Here is an 18,380-nt window from a genome sequence, read left to right as displayed (position 1 = left end):
GACTACCTGAGGGGTAAGCTGTGTTCTCTGTACGAGAACGACTGCATCTTCGACAAGTTTGAGTGTGTCTGGAACGGGTCAGACAGGTGAGTGTGATCTTATGTGTCTGTGTGTGTCTCTGTGTCTGTCTGTGTGTGTGTCTCTGTGTCTTTGTCTCTATGTGTGTGTCAATCAATCTCCTCTTGTCTCTCTATAGTGTCATTATGACGGGGTCATATAATAATTTCTTCCGGATGTTTGATCGGAACACCAAGAAAGATGTGACTCTGGAGGCTTCCAGAGAGAACAGCAAACCCCGGGCCATCCTCCAACCACGCAAGGTAATACTGTAACACTATACACTTACATATTAAATATGTGCCAAAACTCTTTTATTTTGGATTGATGGTATGTAATATATGTATATATTCTATACAGTATATTCTGTAAGTCTTTGTATGGTTATTGGATAGAGAGGTGAAAGATAGAGGAGGTATATTATAAGACCCCGTCATTATGACACCGGAGAGAGACGAGGAGAAATAGCAGTGGCCGGATTGGAAGCCATGCTGCAGCGGCCCAGGTCGCTAGCTCACCCTAGGCCACTGATGGTATGTTTTAATGGATTTGTGGAAGATTGGCAAATGTCCAATTTTAGATTTTTTTTTGTGTAACTGAAGAGGAGGAAATATTAACAATCAGTGTGTACAAGGATGTGCTCATGAAGTCTCTCCTCACCTCTCCCCTCTACTGTTCACCTCTCCTCACCTCTCCTCTCCTCTCCTAACCTCCCCCCTCCTCTCCGCTCTTCTCCTCTCCTCACCTCTCCTCTCCGCTCCTAACCTCCCCCTCCTCTCCGCTCTTCTCCTCACCTCTCCTCTCCCCTCCTCACCTCCCCCTTCTACTGTTCACCTCACCTCTCCTCTCCTAACCTCCCCCCTCCTCTCCGCTCTTCTCCTCACCTCCCCCCTCCTCTCCGCTCTTCTCCTCACCTCCCCCCTCCTCGCCGCTCTTCTCCTCACCTCCCCCCTCCTCTCCGCTCTTCTCCTCACCTCTCCGCTCTTCTCCTCACCTCTCCTAACCTCCCCCCTCCTCACCTCTCCTCTCCCCTCCTAACCTCCCCCATCCTCTCCACTCTTCTCTTCACCTCTCCTCTTCTCTCCTCTCCCCTCCTAACCTCCCCCCTCCTCTCTTCTCCTCACCTCTCATCTCCCCCCTCTTCTCCTCACCTCTCATCTCCTCACCTCTCCCCTTTTTTCCTCTTCTCTTCTCTCCCCTCCTCTCCTTCCCCTCCCCTCTCCTCCTCTCCCCTCCTCACCTCAACCCTCCTTTCCTCTCCTCACCTCTCCCCTTCTCTTCTCTCCCCTCCTCTCCTTCCCCTCCCCTCTCCTCAACTCACCCCTCCTCTCCTTTCCTCTCCTTACCTCTCATCTCCTTCTTTCTAGGTGTGTGTGGGAGGGAAGCGTCGTAAAGACGAGGTGACTGTTGACAGTCTGGACTTCAGTAAGAAAATCCTCCACTCCACCTGGCACCCACAGGAAAACATCATCGCCGTGGCAGCCAGTAACAACCTTTACATCTTCCAGGACAAGGTCACCTAGGGGTCAGCTTACTTCTGACCTCTAACCCCTGACCCCACGCAGGGGAAGAGATGGAGGGGGAGACTGAGAGGGTGGAGAGAGCGCTGGGGGGGAGTTACAGAGACAGAAGAGGAGAGGGATGGAAGGGAGTTACAGAGACAGAAGAGGAGAGGGATGGAGGGGAGTTACAGAGACAGAAGAGGAGAGGGATGGAGGAGAGGTACAGAAACAGAATAGGAGAGGGATGAAGAAAAAGAGAGAGAAAGAGAGATGGATGGATGTTTGTTTACCTCTTCACTAAGTGTTCCTCCTCCTCCTCTCCTCTTGCCTGCCTTGTTGCTGTGAGTCTGATATGGCTGGAGGGAATGCTGGAATTCCCGGAATGGGAATTTCCACAACACACTTGGGAATTCCCGCTCCAAATGTGAGAGTGTTCAGCCTGGATAAAGTTAGGATGAAGACAGATGCTTCTTCTAGGCCTGAGTGGAATGAAATTAGCCACCTGCTCTGGCCTGCGCAAGCCTCTCCATGGCCTTCAGTTAACTGTTTTAGTTTTTCATTTGAGTGACACGTGAAGGAGCGTTGGAGCGTTGCCATGCAACCAGAGTAAGACTGGACTGGAGTCACAGATCAACTGAGATCAACTGAGACGTAGCAGAACACTCTGTCTGACCAGTCGCCATTTTGTTTCCATAACAAGATAAGACAGGAGAATATGGAGAGAACACAGACCTTTATGGCAGTTACTGAAGTATCTCCTGTCCTCTCCAGCCACTAGGCCACATCTGTCCCGTCCCGTCCGGAGGTTTAGACAGGAGGTCACTGGACATGGACATGACTGTTACACAACTAACTGAATAACAGTATCCTCACCTGCATAGTACCAGCTGTAAACCAGTGTGCTAAGTGTGGATATTGGGAGCAACACAGTCTGAGAGTATGGATGTTTTGGCCTGTTTCTGACATGATAATAACGTGATGGATGTGACGAGGCCTCTTTGACATTCAGGTGTTTATTTTATGTGATGATGTCTCTTTTTCTTGTCAATGATTCTGTTTTTGAAGCTGTGGTGCCTTTTTTTGGTATGTGGGGTTGATGAGGGAGGAGGAGGACGATGGGGAGGATGAAGAGGGAGGTGAAAACAATGCAAGTGTGAATGTTTTTACCCAGAAATATAGGGGGAAAAAGCGAAGCAAATTTAAGTTACCATTGAGAAGTACTTGAATTTATCGAGTTTACTTTATAATTTCATTTTAGCAACTGACTGCACATTTATAATTTATGGGGTGTTTATGCATATCCCTGTTTTGACCATTCCGCAGTAGTCTCACCATGCAGTGTATTAATATAACCAGCTAAAAGACAAGACACAACAGTCCTATTATAGCTCAGTAAAAGACAGCGGGCTCTGTGTCTCATAACCAGCGCCCATAGTTTTCCCTAGTCAGGTCACACAGTGAGGAACACCACTACTCCGAATACATCCATAGAGGTTCTCCATGGCTGTGTTTCTCTTCTGTTCCTTGGGGTGAAGTTGACGCCAGATGCTGATCTTAGGTCAGTTTTGTGTTTTCCCCTCTAAGGTAAGGTTAGAATTGGGGAAGCTGATCCTAGATATGTGCCTACAAACAACTTCTAGCTGCAGTGTCCAACCAGAGAGGATGGTATCATGACTTCCAGCTTAACAACCAGTGATGAGGGCTCAATGATATCAGTGACTTTTAGCTATGGGTTCATCCCAAATCACACCCCATTCCCTTTATAGTGCACTACTTCTGACCAGGGTCCATGGGGCTCTGGTCAAAAGTAATGCACTTTAAAGGGTATAGGGTGTAATTTGGGAGGTACACGATGATTCCTTTACAAAGTATTGTCTTCTAAGCAAATTCAGTTGTGTAACTTGGAAACAGTTTGTATGGCTCAGAATGTAACGAAATGCAATTAATTTACCATGCAGTCTTCACGCTTACTGGAATTATTTTTGAATAAAAAAGTTTAAGCACGCGGTTTCTGTCCTTTTTGTAGTTATAATAGATCTTTCAGGGAAATGTTTAGGTGCATTTGTTATTGTGTTCTCTGTTCATCGAACTGTTCACAGTGGAAGTTAGTGGAAGTGCCACTTAGATAGTCCTCGTTTGAAAAATCAAGAGCGCCCTCATCTGGAGAAAGGCATAAAAATGTCCTGCTGGTCTTCCTCGTGTGATCTCCTATCCCATAACGTAAATAATAATCATAATGGTTAACATACATTTAGAGTAAGCGCACATATAACTCATTTAGGGGACACAAATCTTTATTTTTAGGCTATTCCAAAAATATAAATTATTATTCTGAGTCGACCAATTAAGGCATTTTGAAGCAATAATAACTTGTTGCAGGATATTATATAAGCCATAGTCTTAGACAGAGTAAAGGCCTATACATGGATATTTGCATTTATACATTTTTTATTTAACCTTTATTTAATTAGGCAAGTCAGTTTAGAACAAATTCTTATTTACAATGGCGGCCTACCCCGGCCAACCCCTCCCCTACCCCGGCCAACCCCTCCCCTACCCCGGCCAACCCCTCCCCTAACCCGGCCAACCCCTCCCCTACCCCGGCCAACCCCTCCCCTACCCCGGCCAACCCCTCCCCTAACCCGGCCAACCCCTCCCCTAACCCGGATAACCCCTCCCCTAACCTGGATAACCCCTCCCCTAACCCGGAAACTACCTATTGGATCTATTATTCACACGGGCCCTTGGCCTTCTAATATTCAGGGGCAAAACAGAGATTACTAATTCATAGTGCCAACTTATATTGCATTGGCTAAAATGATTGCCACCAATTTCTAGCCATTTCCGGGCTGGAGTACAGAGGTTTTAGAAATGATAGAAATAGTTTAAATCCAATGTGCACAATTCCAAGCAGGAAACCCCCTTCAAAAGCACTTATTCCACAACTGTACAGGAGCACACAGGCTTCAGTGTGGGAAAGAGTCCAAAGAGCTACTGCAGTTTGCCTTACCACTGACTGCTGGACATCAAGGGTAACCACTTCTTACATGTCGGTTACATGTCACTTCATTGAAGATTTTTCGATGTCTAGCTGTCTTCTGGACTGCTTTGAGTTCAGCGACAGACACACCTCAGAGAACTTGGCAGAGGAACTGTTGTGAGTGGCCAGAGAATGGCAAGTATATGGAAAAGTGGTCTGTTGTGTTAGCGACAATGCAGCTAACATAACCAAAGCCATGAACATTTTAAAATGAACCCATCATCCATGTCTTGCCCACACAATCCACATGATTGTAAGAGATGCTCTGAAGGTGATGAAGCCCACTGTGGACAAAGTGAAAGCAGCTGTGGAATACTTCCACAGGAGCACAGTAGGTGCTGAAAAACTAAAGTCTACACAACGCCAGATGGGGATGCCTGAGCTGAGGCCTAAACAAGACTGCACTACAAGGTGGAATTCAACATTTTATATGTTGAAACGGTTTCTTGAGTGAAAGGATGCCATCATCTCTACCCTGGCCATTGTCAATGCACCTGTTGATGCTCTGACCCAAGAGGAATGGGAAGTGGTGGAGGATGTGTGCAGAGTCCTGGAACACTTTGAGCAGGTCACTGTGGAGATCAGTGGAGAGAGGTACAGTAAGCAGTTATTACTAAATCATTATTTAATCCAGTATTATATATGTATATGAGCAGTAGATCAGAATGTAGTATCAGTAGACAAAACATGAATCTGAACTAATAAGTTACTGTTCTCTCTTTTCAGCTATGTGACAGCCTCAAAAATGATACTCCTGTGTAAGGGTCTGCAGCGAATCACAGCCAGCCTCCAGAGAGAAGCAAATGTAACCACAGGACATGTGACAGAGTTGATGGACACCATATGTTCATCAATGGACAGAAAGTTCAACAGAATGGAATATAATCACGTGCTATCAGAAACCGCTGCACTTGACCCCAGGTTTAAGAAGTTTGCCTTCAGTGATGCCAGAGTGATTGATGAGGCACTTCAAAGAATAACCTCAGCAGCAGGGAGGGACAGCCCCAGCAGTCAGCTGGCTCAGGCACCAGAGCAACAGGAAGAAGAGGGATCAGATGGAGCAGAAGCACCAGCAGTAGTGCCACAAACGTCTGCTGTTTGGATGCTGTTTGACGAGAGAGCAACTGGGGATGCAGCACGAAGGAATCCCTCAGCAGATTCCATAATGGAGGTCCGATCCTATTTGGAGGAGCTCCTCCTCCAGAGATCTGCAGATCCTCTGAGCTGGTGGAAGAACAAGACCTCTGTCTACCCACGGCTAACTAAAGTCATGACAGAGAGACTCTGCATAGTGGCCACATCCGTTCTCTCTGAGAGGTTCTTCTCAAAAACGGTACAAATAATTACTGAGAGAAGAAACTGCATCAGCCCCTCGAAAGTGAGGCAGCTTGCATTTCTGAATGCAAATCTCTCATAAAAGCAAAATACGGTCAGCATTGCTGTGTGCTGCTGGTTATAACATGGCAATAAAGAAGAGACAGAAAAGAGGGACCAGTTTAATATTTTAAGTGGGATGCTGCAGTTTTGCACATTGTTATTTATTTTTCTTTGATATGGTGATATTCTATTATGCTGTTCAGATTGTATTCGTTTTGAATGGTTAGATTTATATGCACTTTGTTAATATACTTTAAAAAGTTATACTTTAAATGCAAATGTTTAATAGCTTTCTACTTTATAACAAACCAATGCATTTTTTAAATACATTGTGGTTAAGGTAGAGTATGATTTCATTTAATAATTTAATTAGAATTGTTTTAACAACAATCATAGTCAAACTATCGCAAACTGTTTGACTTTAAAAAATACAAAAATATTTTTTTTAAAGAGCCGTTTGGGAGCCAAGAGAGACGGCTCTTTTTGGTGAGCTGAACCCGAACGAACTGAATGCCCATCACTAAACATCGTACAGCGCAGCGCCTGTTGGGGACGGTTAGAACAGGGACAGCGCTCTAATTGGCCCCGGGAGTCTCGCGCAGTTTAGCTGGGTCTGTCAATCAAACTGCCACCTTTATAACGGCGGATAAACCCGGCAGGAGACAGACAGACAGGACAGGAGTGTGACTGTCTGGGAGCAGATACATTTTTGATAAACAGATTAGGCTACAATCAGGAGTTGAGTTTTAGATTGAGATTGATCCATTCACCTGTTTGTTGACTAATCTTTTAGAATATTTTTCTCTCGATACTTTTTTTACTAGTCAGTCTTCTCATTTGTTTATTTTTTCATCAGTTTACCTTTCCACCAGTCTAGACTTCTTGTGTTAAGTTGGCTTCAATAAACTTTTTTAATATTTCTTTACTCAATATAAAAAGATAAGTCTAAGTAGTTCTCTCTTTTCTCTCACCACCTGTTTCTTCTGAGATGGATAAACTGCCAGGGGTGAACATAACGGCTGCTAACAGCTCTACTGTGGCCCGGCTTCATCCTTCCTTCATCGAGCATGGTTCCTACCAGCACCTGTGTGTCCTCATGCCTGTCATCCTCGGGGTGATCTGTGTCCTCGGGCTGGCCAGTACCCTCACTGCCATGGGCATCCTGATCTCAAACGCCCACCGTGGGAAACTATCCCTTATCAACGCTCTCATCCTCAACCTGATGTTTGCCGACGGCCTTGTACTGGCATTCGCCCTCCCGTTCCGCGCTGCTGCCTTTTCCAAACCCAGTTGGACGCTTGGTTGGACAGTGTGCAAGACCTGTGATTGGTTCCTGCAGAGCTGCATGGCTGCGAAGAGTTTTACTGTAGCGGTGATGGCTAAGGCTTGTTACCGTTACGTCTCTAACCCGACTAAACAGGTCAGCATCAGTCTACGCTCCATCCTATTGGTGATGTGGTTCCTCTGGCTGTCTGCCTGCTCCGCTCCCATCCCTACCTGGCTGTTCTCTTCACTGCAGAGAGAGACCCGGGGGCTGGTGTGTGTGCAGGTGGTTCCCCCTGAAGCGCAGGACTTCATGTCGGTCTACGTCAAGGCGTACCCCCTGAGTGTGTTCTGCGCCCCTTTGAGTTTTGCCCTGCTGTATTTCTGGCGGGTGTATGGGCAGTGCCAGCGGCGCTGTAGTAAGACCCAGAACCTCCGAACGCAGATCAGATCCAGGAAGCTCACTCTGATGCTATTCAGTCTGACGATAGCCATGGCAACAATGTGGCTGCCACAGTGGGTGGTCTGGGTGTGGGAGCGGCACGCCGCGGAGCGAGAGGCACAGGGACCCTTTGTCGTCTTCTCTCCCCCTCTCCTCCTCTCCCTCTCCGCCCTGCTCCTCACTTTCTTTCTCTCCCTGGTGAACCCGCTCATCGTCCTCTCTCTGTCAGAGGAGTTCAGAGAGGGTTACAGAGGTCTGTGGAGGCGCCTTACTCTTCGTAAACACACCCTGTCCAACCCCAAACCTGGCCCCCATGCACCCACTGCCCCCCAGTCCCCCTGCCCACGACCAGAGACCTCGGGCCAGCCGAGGGGAGGAGACGGAGGCCTAGGCTCCATCCCTTGCCAGGGGACGAGAGTTGATCCCCAACCCCAGATGGAGCAGGGTGGAGTGGGAGAGGCGGAGGATGAGGCAGAGGGAGAGAGCCCTCGGGATGGGATCGTGCTGCTAGACGTGGAGCAGTTTTGGCATGAGAGAGAGACAGGCTCCATGACAGAGGAGAATGATCCCATACCCTGGGAGCACCAGGAGGGCGCACCAGCCGAGGGGAGGAAGTGAAGGAAGTGAGGAGAAGATATACACACAGACAAACAGGACTGGTTCTAAGAGGCTACTCAATACTCAGCTACATCTGTCCTTGTCTTTGTGTATCTGTCTATCTTGTGTGGTTTTTGTGAACAAATTGTGTTACCCACCACAACCAGTGATTTTTAAGTAAAAGGTTGTTTGAGAGTATTTGGATACTGCCTCAACGATGCCTGATACACTCTTTAGCATGGAGACCAGCCAGTAAGCCTCCCCTCTCTCTTCCTCTCAGTTAGCGCCACGGCGTTCAAACAACCTTCAAACAACACACACACTGACAGACTATATCAGCAGCTGTAACGGACTGACATTTGACTATACCTCACTGGACTGAAGATCAGTCAACAGAGGAATCAGCACAGGAGACAATACAGGAGATAACACAGGAGACAATACAGGAGACAACACAGGAGACAATACAGGAGACAACACAGGAGACAATACAGGAGACAACACAGGAATCAACACAGGAGTCAATGGTTGGTATTCATTCAACTGTGTCTATGATATTGTTTGATGGGAATTACATTGGTTTGTCAACTGTTTGATTGGTTATTGTTATGGTGAATATACATAAAGTGTTATATTTCACTGTAGATGTGTGTGTATATATATATATATATACGTATATACATACACACACAGAGTATATATAATGGAGGTATTCTACTTATCCTTGAAGTAATGACCAACAGTAACGTCTGTTGTAAATACCAACAAGAGTTATAAAATATAAACTGTACATAAGTTTGAACTGATTTGATACAACAACAAGGCAGAATGAATAGCCTTTAGAAATCAGGAAGAGCATTTCTGTACGCTATTGAACAGCATTTGATGTTACTGTTACATGTATCAGTGTTTGATTCTCCTATTTGAAGTGGTTTTGTAATGATATGTGCTTGTAAAAAAGGTTGTTTATAATAAAGTGATATATAATATTGATGTGCTCTATTTGATTTCATCTTTATTACTATAATACCATAATAAATTCAATTTACATAGCAGACGCTTTAATCCCCCCCCCCCCTTAATTTTGTGGCTAGAGTCAAATACTTTCTGTGGCACACATCAGAGTCAAATACTTTATATAGAACAAACTTCACGTCAGGATAGGCAACCGCAATTAATGTATGTGTGTTATATTAAACATAGAGGGAGTAAAATGTAGGCAAGCAATAAACATTTCAGAACAACTACTAGTCGAATAAGACATGGGTGAGATGACGAATTTTGGCATAGATATTTATTTATAGACTAATACACTTGAAACAAATAGCCAAACCGAAAACTGCAGACATTACTAGTACCTCCCCCGCGATTAAACCGCCATAAAAAAAAATGAAACGCAGCCTAGCGTGATCATTGACAGCTGCCTTGAAGGAAGTGACACAGGTGGTCTCTTAGACCCGACACAAAACACACACACACACATATATAAATATATGTAAGAATAGTAGAATACACCTGAGGGGTATACAAAGATTTAAGCTACATCTACTCAGTGTTTTCTAAAACTAGCCAGCTTCAGTTAGCTTCACATTCCATATCAGGCTTCATTCGTACGATTATTGCTTGTCCACCTACCGCTAACTAGCAGGCTTGTAACTGTCGCATGCGGCCAGTCGAACACCGAACTCTTCGTTGAGACAATGCTGATACATCAAACCGGATTTCCTTGTGACGAAATCAAAATGAAACAACAGTAATCATGCAAATTCAGGAGTCTGTGGTGTGAAATAGGCTTCTTGGTGTGACGTATTTATAAAATAACTTATCGTTAATGCTGTCTTTGGTGTGCTTATTAATGCACAAGCACCACACTCCTATCGATACAATAATTATATTGTCAAGTTTGACAAGTTTTACTGTGTGTGAAGTTTCAAATACATTCTGTCTTTACTAAATGTGTACTGTGATAGGTATTTTAACATTACAAATTTTTTTGCACAAAAAAACAAACATTTGATTAATAAAATATTTAATCAGTCGTCTTAAATAAAGGGGATGATAACGATAATGATAATTTCATTGGTCCTCAACTCGCGGCTCAGACACGTCATTCAGGATAAACGTAGTTAGCCCTGGGTCAGCCTGCCCCGGAGCAGGTTAGTTCTGAAAGATTCGTTGGCACCTGACTTAAAGGTGAGCCACTTTCGTGGTACTGATTATCCCGAGTTGAACTCAGAGTTTATCAAATTTTCCGCGCTACCTACTCAAACCACGTACGTAGTATAGTGCTCAGGTGCAATTTCGAAATGTGGTTGTGCTGCCCAGCTATGTAATGGGGACCCAGCTATGTAATGGGGACCCAGCTACCCAGCTATGTAATGGGGACCCAGCTATGTAGTGGGGACCCAGCTACCCAGCTATGTAATGGGGACCCAGCTATGTAGTGGGGACCCAGCTACCCAGCTATGTAGTGGGGACCCAGGTACCCAGCTATGTAATAGGGACCCAGCTATGTAGTGGGGACCCAGCTACCCAGCTATGTAGTGGGGACCCAGCTACCCAGCTATGTAATGACGACCCATATACCCAGCTATGTAGTGGGGACCCATCTACCCAGCTCTGAAATGACGACCCAGCTACTCAGCTATGTAATGGCGACCCAGCTACCCAGATATGTAATGGGGACCCAGCTATGTAGTGGGGACCCAGCTACCCAGCTATGTAATGGGGACCCAGCTACCCAGCTATGTAGTAGGGACCCAGCTACCCAGATATGTAATGGGGACCCAGCTACCCAGCTATGTAATGGCGACCCAGCTACCCAGCTATGTAGTGGGGACCCAGCTACCCAGATATGTAGTGGGGACCCAGCTACCCAGCTATGTAATGGCGACCCAGCTACCCAGATATGTAATGGGGACCCAGCTATGTAGTGGGGACCCAGCTACCCAGCTATGTAATGGCGACCCAGCTACCCAGCTATGTAGTGGGGACCCAGCTACCCAGATATGTAATGGGGACCCAGCTACCCAGCTATGTAATGGCGACCAAGCTACCCAGATATGTAATGGGGACCCAGCTATGTAGTGGGGACCCAGCTACCCAGCTATGTAATGGGGACCCAGCTCCTCAGGAGGGAGAGGGTTAGGGGAATAGGAGAGAAGGAGGAAGAGGGGAGTAGAGGGAGGAGATGAGTTGAGAGTGATGGTGGAGGCAGAGGAGTTGGTGGTCTCACTCCCAGCCTCCCTCCCCCTCTCTCTTCCTTCCTCCCTCCCTTTCCTCCTCCCCCACTCCCTTTCTCCCATCCTCCCAGACGACATTTCTCTCTCATTAATCATTGATGGCGACCTTTCTCTACCAGAGGCACCAACCTCAATCACAGGAACACTTAGCAAATCTAACCCTCCATTCCTACTAGCCCCTGGGCTAACACTAGGCTAACACACTTAACCCTTAATTCCACTAGCCCCTGGGATATCGCTAGGCTAGGTCCAATACCATTCCACTAGCCCCTGGGCTGCTAAACTAACCCTCCATCCCACTAGGCCTCTGGGCTAGGTCCTGCATGGACCTGTACTCTATGATGGAAGCCCCTGAGAGAAATATAGCACTAAACCAAAGTGTGATGTTGGCTCTGTCTTGTATAACATTAGAGGCAGTGACTAATGGCCATCCTTTAGTTAAAATAGCAAAAATCCATCAGTCATTTATGTTGACCTGGAGGTTGTCATCTGAAATGGCTGATTGATTTGCCTTGCACCTGGAATAGCAGACCATGAGATGGAGAGAGGTTTTCTAATATAGAGAAAGGCAGGGACAGAGACAGAAAGACGTAAGAGAGAGAGAGAGTTTTAGACAGAAGGAAAATACAAATCTGCATTTGCAGAAGAAACAAACCCAGGCTTAATTAGCTTATTATATGACAGGGATCATGCTGGTAGAGGTGTCAGCAGGTGAGTTCATCACTGTGCCCCTCACCCTTATTCTATGCCTACCCCTTCTCCCCTCCCACTCCCTCTCTATCTCCCCCACTGTGTGCGGGAAGTCGGGGGTGTCACTGGCGTACGTTTCATCCCAGAGCCAATCATCTCTAATGGATGATGTGCCACAGGGTTCGCAGTGGAGCTCACAACATGCTAACGTTAATTAGCTCACAGTGCAGGAGGGGGGTAATTAAGATAAACAAACATCGCCCCCTGCTCCACTACCTCACCCGTACGTCACCAATACCCCTCTTCACCTCAAATCTACCTACCTCACCCTTACATCACCCATACCCCCCATCCTTCGCCTCAAACCTCCCTACCTCACCCTTACATCACCCATACCCCCCATCCTTCGCCTCAAACCTCCCTACCTCACCCTTACATCACCCATAACCCCCCCTTCACCTCAAACCTCCCTACCTCACCCTTACGTCACCCATAACCCCCCCTTCACCTCAAACCTCCCTACCTCACCCTTACGTCACCAATACCCCTCCCCCCAAAAAAAACCTGCCTCTCTGAAGACATCTACAACTTCATAGAGAGTGTGTTTATGTGTATGTATGTATTTATGTGTGTGTGTGTGTGTGTGTGGAGGGGGTTATGGGGGCCTTGATGTTTGTGGTCTTTTGATTGGAGTAAATCTGTCTTTCATCTCAGTGAAGATCCAAAGGACAGGAACCTTTCAGGCCCTCTGTGTGAACTTATAGGGGGTCTCTTTTTAACTCTCTGCTTTATACACCGATCTGAAATCAATCATTAAAAGCAAATAAACATTTGCTCAAAATATTTGTTTTGTTTATCTCAAACCACTAAGTTAGGCTGAGATTCATGCTGATCTCGGGTTGTCAACAATGCAGCTATAAAGACAATTTCTGATTGAGCCGACATCTGCAGTGACTACTGTGAATACGATCTCCGCAAACACGGGAACATTGCCTTTAAAAGCCACATTGTTGAGAACCTGCAATCAAATTTAATCCCTTAAAGTATATAGCTCTTACAGTGAAGTTTTTGTAATATAGCCCAGTTGCTAATTAAGACCGTGAAGCAACAAGACAATCGCTAGATTTGAGGGGCGTCGGCTGCTTCTGACAGAGAGGATGGAAAAAAGAAGAGGAAGAGGGAGGAGTTGGAGAGAGAGGAAGATGAAGAAGAGGAAGATAGAGGGAGGAAGAGGGGGGAGAGGGAGGAGTTGGAGAGAGAGGAAGATGAAGATAGAGGGAGGAGGGAGGAAGAAGGGGGAGAGGGAGGAGTTGGAGAGAGAGGAAGATGAAGATAGAGGGAGGAGGGAGGAAGAAGGGGGAGAGGGAGGATGAGCTGTCTGTATATTCGGCTGGTATATTCTAGTAGTCAACAACAACAGCAGCTGGTAGTCATGACACGTCTTCTGAACTGGTACAGTCATACAGACAGAGACGTAGGCCTACTTAGGGCTAGAGTGGAGGCTGCTGAGGGGAAGACGGCTCATAATAATGGCTGGAACGAAGCGAATGGAATGCCATCAAACACATGGAAACCATGGAAACCATGTGTTTGATGTATTTGATACCATTCCATTTATACCGCTCCAGCCATTACAACTAGCCCATCCTCCCCAATTAAGGTGCAACCAACCTCCTGTGCTAGATTCAATCCATAGCAAAGAAGATGCTGCGCTATAGCGTGATTCAAATGTAAAGATAATTTTGATTGCGTCGATGTAAGCATACTGTATACGTTTACACTCGGCTCCCTACGCAGGGCGGCAGGTAGCCTCGTGGTTAGAGCATTCAACTAGTAACCAAAAGGTTGAAAGATCGAATCCCCGAGCTGACAAGGTAAAAATCTGTCATTCTGCCCCTGAACAAGGCAGTTTACCCACTGTTCCTAGGCCATCATAAAGATTTGTTCTTAACTGACCTGCCTAGTTAAATAAAGGTAAAAAACATAGGTTTACTGTGAATGCAGTCTTTGCAACAAAAAAAAAATGGACATTTATTTCACCTTTATTTAACCAGGTAGGCTAGTTGAGAACAAGTTCTCATCTGCAACTGCGACCTGGCCAAGATTAAGCAAAGCAGTTCGACACACACAACAACACAGAGTTACACATGGAATAAACAAACATACAATCAAAAATACAGTAGAAAAATCTATATACAGCATGTGCAAATGAGGTAGGATAAGAGAGGTAAGGCAATAAATAGGCCATGGTGGCGAAGTAATTACAATATAGCAATTAAACACTGGAATGGTAGGATGTACAGAAGATGAATGTGCAAGTAGAGATACTGGGTTGCAAAGGAGCAAGATAAATAAATAAATACACTATGGGGATGAGGTAGATTGGATGGGCTAATTACAGATGAGCTATGTACATGTGCAGTGATCTGTGAGCTGCTCTGACAGCTGATGCTTAAAGCTAGTGAGGGAGGTAAGAGTCTCCAGCTTCACAGATTTTTGCAGTTCGTTCCAGTCATTGGCAGCAGAGAACTGGAAGGAGAGGCGGCCAAAGGAGGAATTGGCTTTGGAGGTGACCAGTGAGATATACCTGCTGGAGTGCGTGCTATGGGTGGGTGCTGCTATGGTGACCAGTGAGCTGAGATAAGGCGGGGCTTTACCTAGCAGAGACTTGTACATGACCTGGAGCCAGTGGGTTTGGCGACGAGTATGAAGCGATGGCCAGCCAACAAGAGCGTACAGGTCGCAGTGGTGGGTAATATATGGGGCTTTGGTGACAAAACGGATGGCACTGTGATAAACTGCATCCAATTTGTTGAGTAGAGTGTTGGAGGCTATTTTGTAAATTACATCGCCGAAGTCGAGGATCGGTATGATGGTCAGTTTTACGAGGGTATGTTTGGCTGCATGAGTGAAGGATGCTTTGTTGCGAAATAGGAAGCCGATTCTAGATTTAATTTTGGATTGGAGATGCTTAATGTGAGTCTGGAAGGAGAGTTTACAGTCTAGCCAGACACCTAGGTATTTGTAGTTGTCCACATATTCTAAGTCAGAACCGTCCACAGTAGTCGGCAGGTGTTGGCAGTGATCGGTTGAAGAGCATGCAGTTAGTTTTACTTGCATTTAAGAGCAGTTGGAGGCCACGGAAGGAGAGTTGTATGGCATTGAAGCTCGTCTGGAGGTTTGTTAACACAGTGCCCAAAGAAGGGCCAGAAGTATACAGAATGGTGTCGTCTGCATAGAGGTGGATTAGAGAATCACCAGCAGCGAGAGCGACTTCATTGATGTATACAGAGAAGAGTCAGCCCAAGAATTGAACCCTGTGGCACCCCCATAGAGACTGCAAGAGGTCCGGACAACAGGCCCTCGGATTTGACACACTGAACTCTATCAGAGAAGTAGTTGGTGAACCAGGCGAGGCAATCTTTTGAGAAATCAAGGCTGTTGAGTCTGCCCAATATGAATGTGGTGATTGACAGAGTCGAAAGCCTTGGCCAGGTCAATGAATACGGCTGCACAGTAATGTCTCTTATCGATGGCGGTTATGATATCGTTTAGGACCTTGAGCGTGGCTGAGGTGCACCCATGACCAGCTCTGAAACCAGATTGCATAGCGGAGAAGGTACGATGGGATTCGAAGTGGTCGGTAATCTGTTTGTTGACTTGGCTTTCGAAGACCTTAGAAAAGCAGGGTAGGATAGATATTGGTCTGTAGCAATTTAGGTCTAGAGTGTCTCCCCCTTTGAAAAGGAGGATGACCGCTGCAGCTTTCCAATCTTTGGGAATCTCAGACGATATGAAAGAGAGGTTGAACAGGCTAGTAATAGGGGTTGCAACAATTTCGGCAGATAATTTTAGAAAGAAAGGGTCCAGATTGTCTAGCCCGGCTGATTTGTAGGGGTCCAGATTTTGCAGTTCTTTAAGAACATCAGCTATCTGGATTTGGGTGAAGGAGAAATGGGGGAGGCTTGGGTGAGTTGCTGTGGAGAGTGCAGGGCTGTTGAAAGGTGGAAGCCAGGTGGAAAGCATGGCCAGCCATAGAAAAATGCTTATTGAAATTCTCAATTATTGTGGATTTATCAGTGGTGACAGTGTTTCCTAGCCTCAGTGCAGTGGGCAGCTGGGAGGAGGTGCTCTTATTCTCCATGGACTTTACAGTGTCCCAGAACTTTTTTGAGTTTGTGCTACAGGATGCAAATTTCTGCTTGAAAAAGCTAGCCTTAGCTTTCCGAACTACCTGTGTATATTTGTTCCTGACTTCCCTGAAAAGTTGCATATCACGGGGGCTATTCGATGCTAATGCAGAACGCCACAGGATGTTTTTGTGCTGGTCAAGGGCAGTCCGGTCTGGAGAGAACCAAGGGCTATATCTGTTCCTGGTTCTACATTTTTTGAAAGGGGCATGCTTATTTAAGATGGTGAGGAAGGCATTTAAAAAAAATAACCAGGCATCCTCTACTGACGGGATGAGGTCAATATCCTTCCAGGATACCCCGGCCAGGTCGATTAGAAAGGCCTGCTCGCTGAAGTGTTTCAGGGAGCGTTTGATAGTGATGAGGGGTGGTTGTTTGACCGCAGACCTGTTACGGATGCAGGCAATGAGGCAGTGATCGCTGAGATCTTGATGGAAGACAGCAGAGGTGTATTTGGAGGGCAAGTTGGTTAGGATGATATCTATGAGGGTGCCCATGTTTACGGATTTGGGGTTGTACCTGGTGGGTTCATTGATAATTTGTGTGAGATTGAGGGCATCAAGCTTAGATTGTAGGATGGCCGAGGTGTTAAGCATGTCACAGTTTAGGTCACCTAGCAGCACGAGCTCTGAAGATAGATGGGGGGCAATCAGTTCACATATGGTGTCCAGGGCACAGCTGTGGGAACATTGACCTTACATTTTTATCTCGCTATAGTGTGAATCTTCCGCACTACGGATTGAATCTAGGCCTTCTAGCTACTACCACCAGCAGAACAATGTTTATTATATTTTGAATGTAATGCCAATTCATGCCAGTAGAGAGAATAAGTGATCTGATGACACTAAAGGCAGTTAGTTTATGTACGACAGTACTGCCAGCTGTGGATCATTCTAGGACAGTACTGCCATCTGTAAATCATTCTAGGACAGCACTGCCATCTGTAGATCATTCTAGGACATTACTGCCATCTGTAGATCATTCTATGACAGTACTGCCATCTGTAGATCATTCTAGGACATTACTGCCATCTGTAGATCATTCTAGGACAGTACTGCCATCTGTAGATCATTGTAGGACATTACTGCCATCTGTAGATCATTCTAGGACATTACTGCCATCTGTAGATCATTTTAGGACAGTACTGCCATCTGTAGATCATTCTTGGACAGCACTGCCATCTGTTGATCATTCTAGGACGGTACTGCCATCTGTAAATCATTATAGGGCAGTACTACCACCTGTAGATCATTCTAGGACATTACTGCCATCTGTAGATCATTCTAGGATGGTACTGCCATCTGTAGATTGTTCTAGGATGGTACTGCCATCTGTAGATCAAGCTTATTTCTCTCAAATGTTGTGCACAAATTTGTTTACATCCCTGTTAGTGAGCATTTCTGATTTGCCAGAGAATTGAATGTTAATTTCTCTACCATAAGCCGCCTCCAACGTCATTTTAGAGAATTTGTCAGTACGTCCAACCGGCCTCACATCCGCAGACCACGCCAGCCCAGGACCTCCACATCTGGCTTCTTCACCTGTGGGATCATCTGAGACCAGCCAACCGGATAGCTGATGGAACTGTGGGTTTGCATAACCAAATAATTTCTTCACAAACTGTCAGAAACCGTCTCAGGGAAGGTCATCTGCATGCTCGTAGTCCTCACCAGAGTCTTAACCTTACTGCAGTTCGGCGTCGTAAACGACTTCAGTGGGCAAATGCTCACCTTCGATGGCCACTGGAACACTGGAAAAGTGTGCTCTTCACGGAATTGCGGTTCCAACTGTACCGGGAAGATGGCAGACAGTGTTATGGCGTCGTTTTGGAGAACGGTTTGCTGATGTCAACGTTGTGAACAGAGTGGCCCATGGTCGCGGTGGGGTTATGGTATGGGCAGGCATAAGCTACGGACAACAAACACAATTTGCATTTTATCAATGGCAATTTTAATGAACAGAGATACCATGACGAGATCC

The 18,380-nt window shown here is 46.0% G+C and overlaps 2 protein-coding genes across 3 annotated transcripts in view; both read left to right on the top strand.

Annotated features, from left to right (window-relative positions):
• The window catches only part of LOC139581666 (serine/threonine-protein phosphatase 2A 55 kDa regulatory subunit B beta isoform-like), a 49,557-nt gene extending 45,993 nt beyond the window's left edge, over window positions 1–3,564 (top strand). For both annotated transcript variants that reach the window (XM_071411667.1, XM_071411669.1), the window contains exons 8-10: window positions 1–86; window positions 197–320; window positions 1,425–3,564. The exon at window positions 1–86 is cut by the window's left edge and continues 6 nt beyond it. In XM_071411667.1, the coding sequence (XP_071267768.1) occupies window positions 1–86; window positions 197–320; window positions 1,425–1,580 (366 nt within the window). In that variant the 3' untranslated portion in view covers window positions 1,581–3,564. The remainder of the gene's footprint in view (window positions 87–196; window positions 321–1,424) is intronic.
• Window positions 3,565–6,656: 3,092 nt separating this feature from the next.
• LOC139581662 (G-protein coupled receptor 151-like) lies at window positions 6,657–9,271 on the top strand. Its single transcript, XM_071411664.1, has one exon. It carries the CDS (start codon window positions 6,965–6,967, stop codon window positions 8,297–8,299), a length of 1,335 nt encoding a protein of 444 aa, XP_071267765.1. The 5' UTR covers window positions 6,657–6,964; the 3' UTR covers window positions 8,300–9,271.
• The last annotated feature ends 9,109 nt before the right edge of the window (window positions 9,272–18,380 follow it).

The sequence above is a fragment of the Salvelinus alpinus genome, chromosome 7 (genome assembly GCF_045679555.1).
Source record: "Salvelinus alpinus chromosome 7, SLU_Salpinus.1, whole genome shotgun sequence".
Classification (NCBI taxonomy): Eukaryota; Metazoa; Chordata; class Actinopteri; order Salmoniformes; family Salmonidae; genus Salvelinus; species Salvelinus alpinus.
This window is presented reverse-complemented; position numbering and strand designations above follow the sequence as displayed.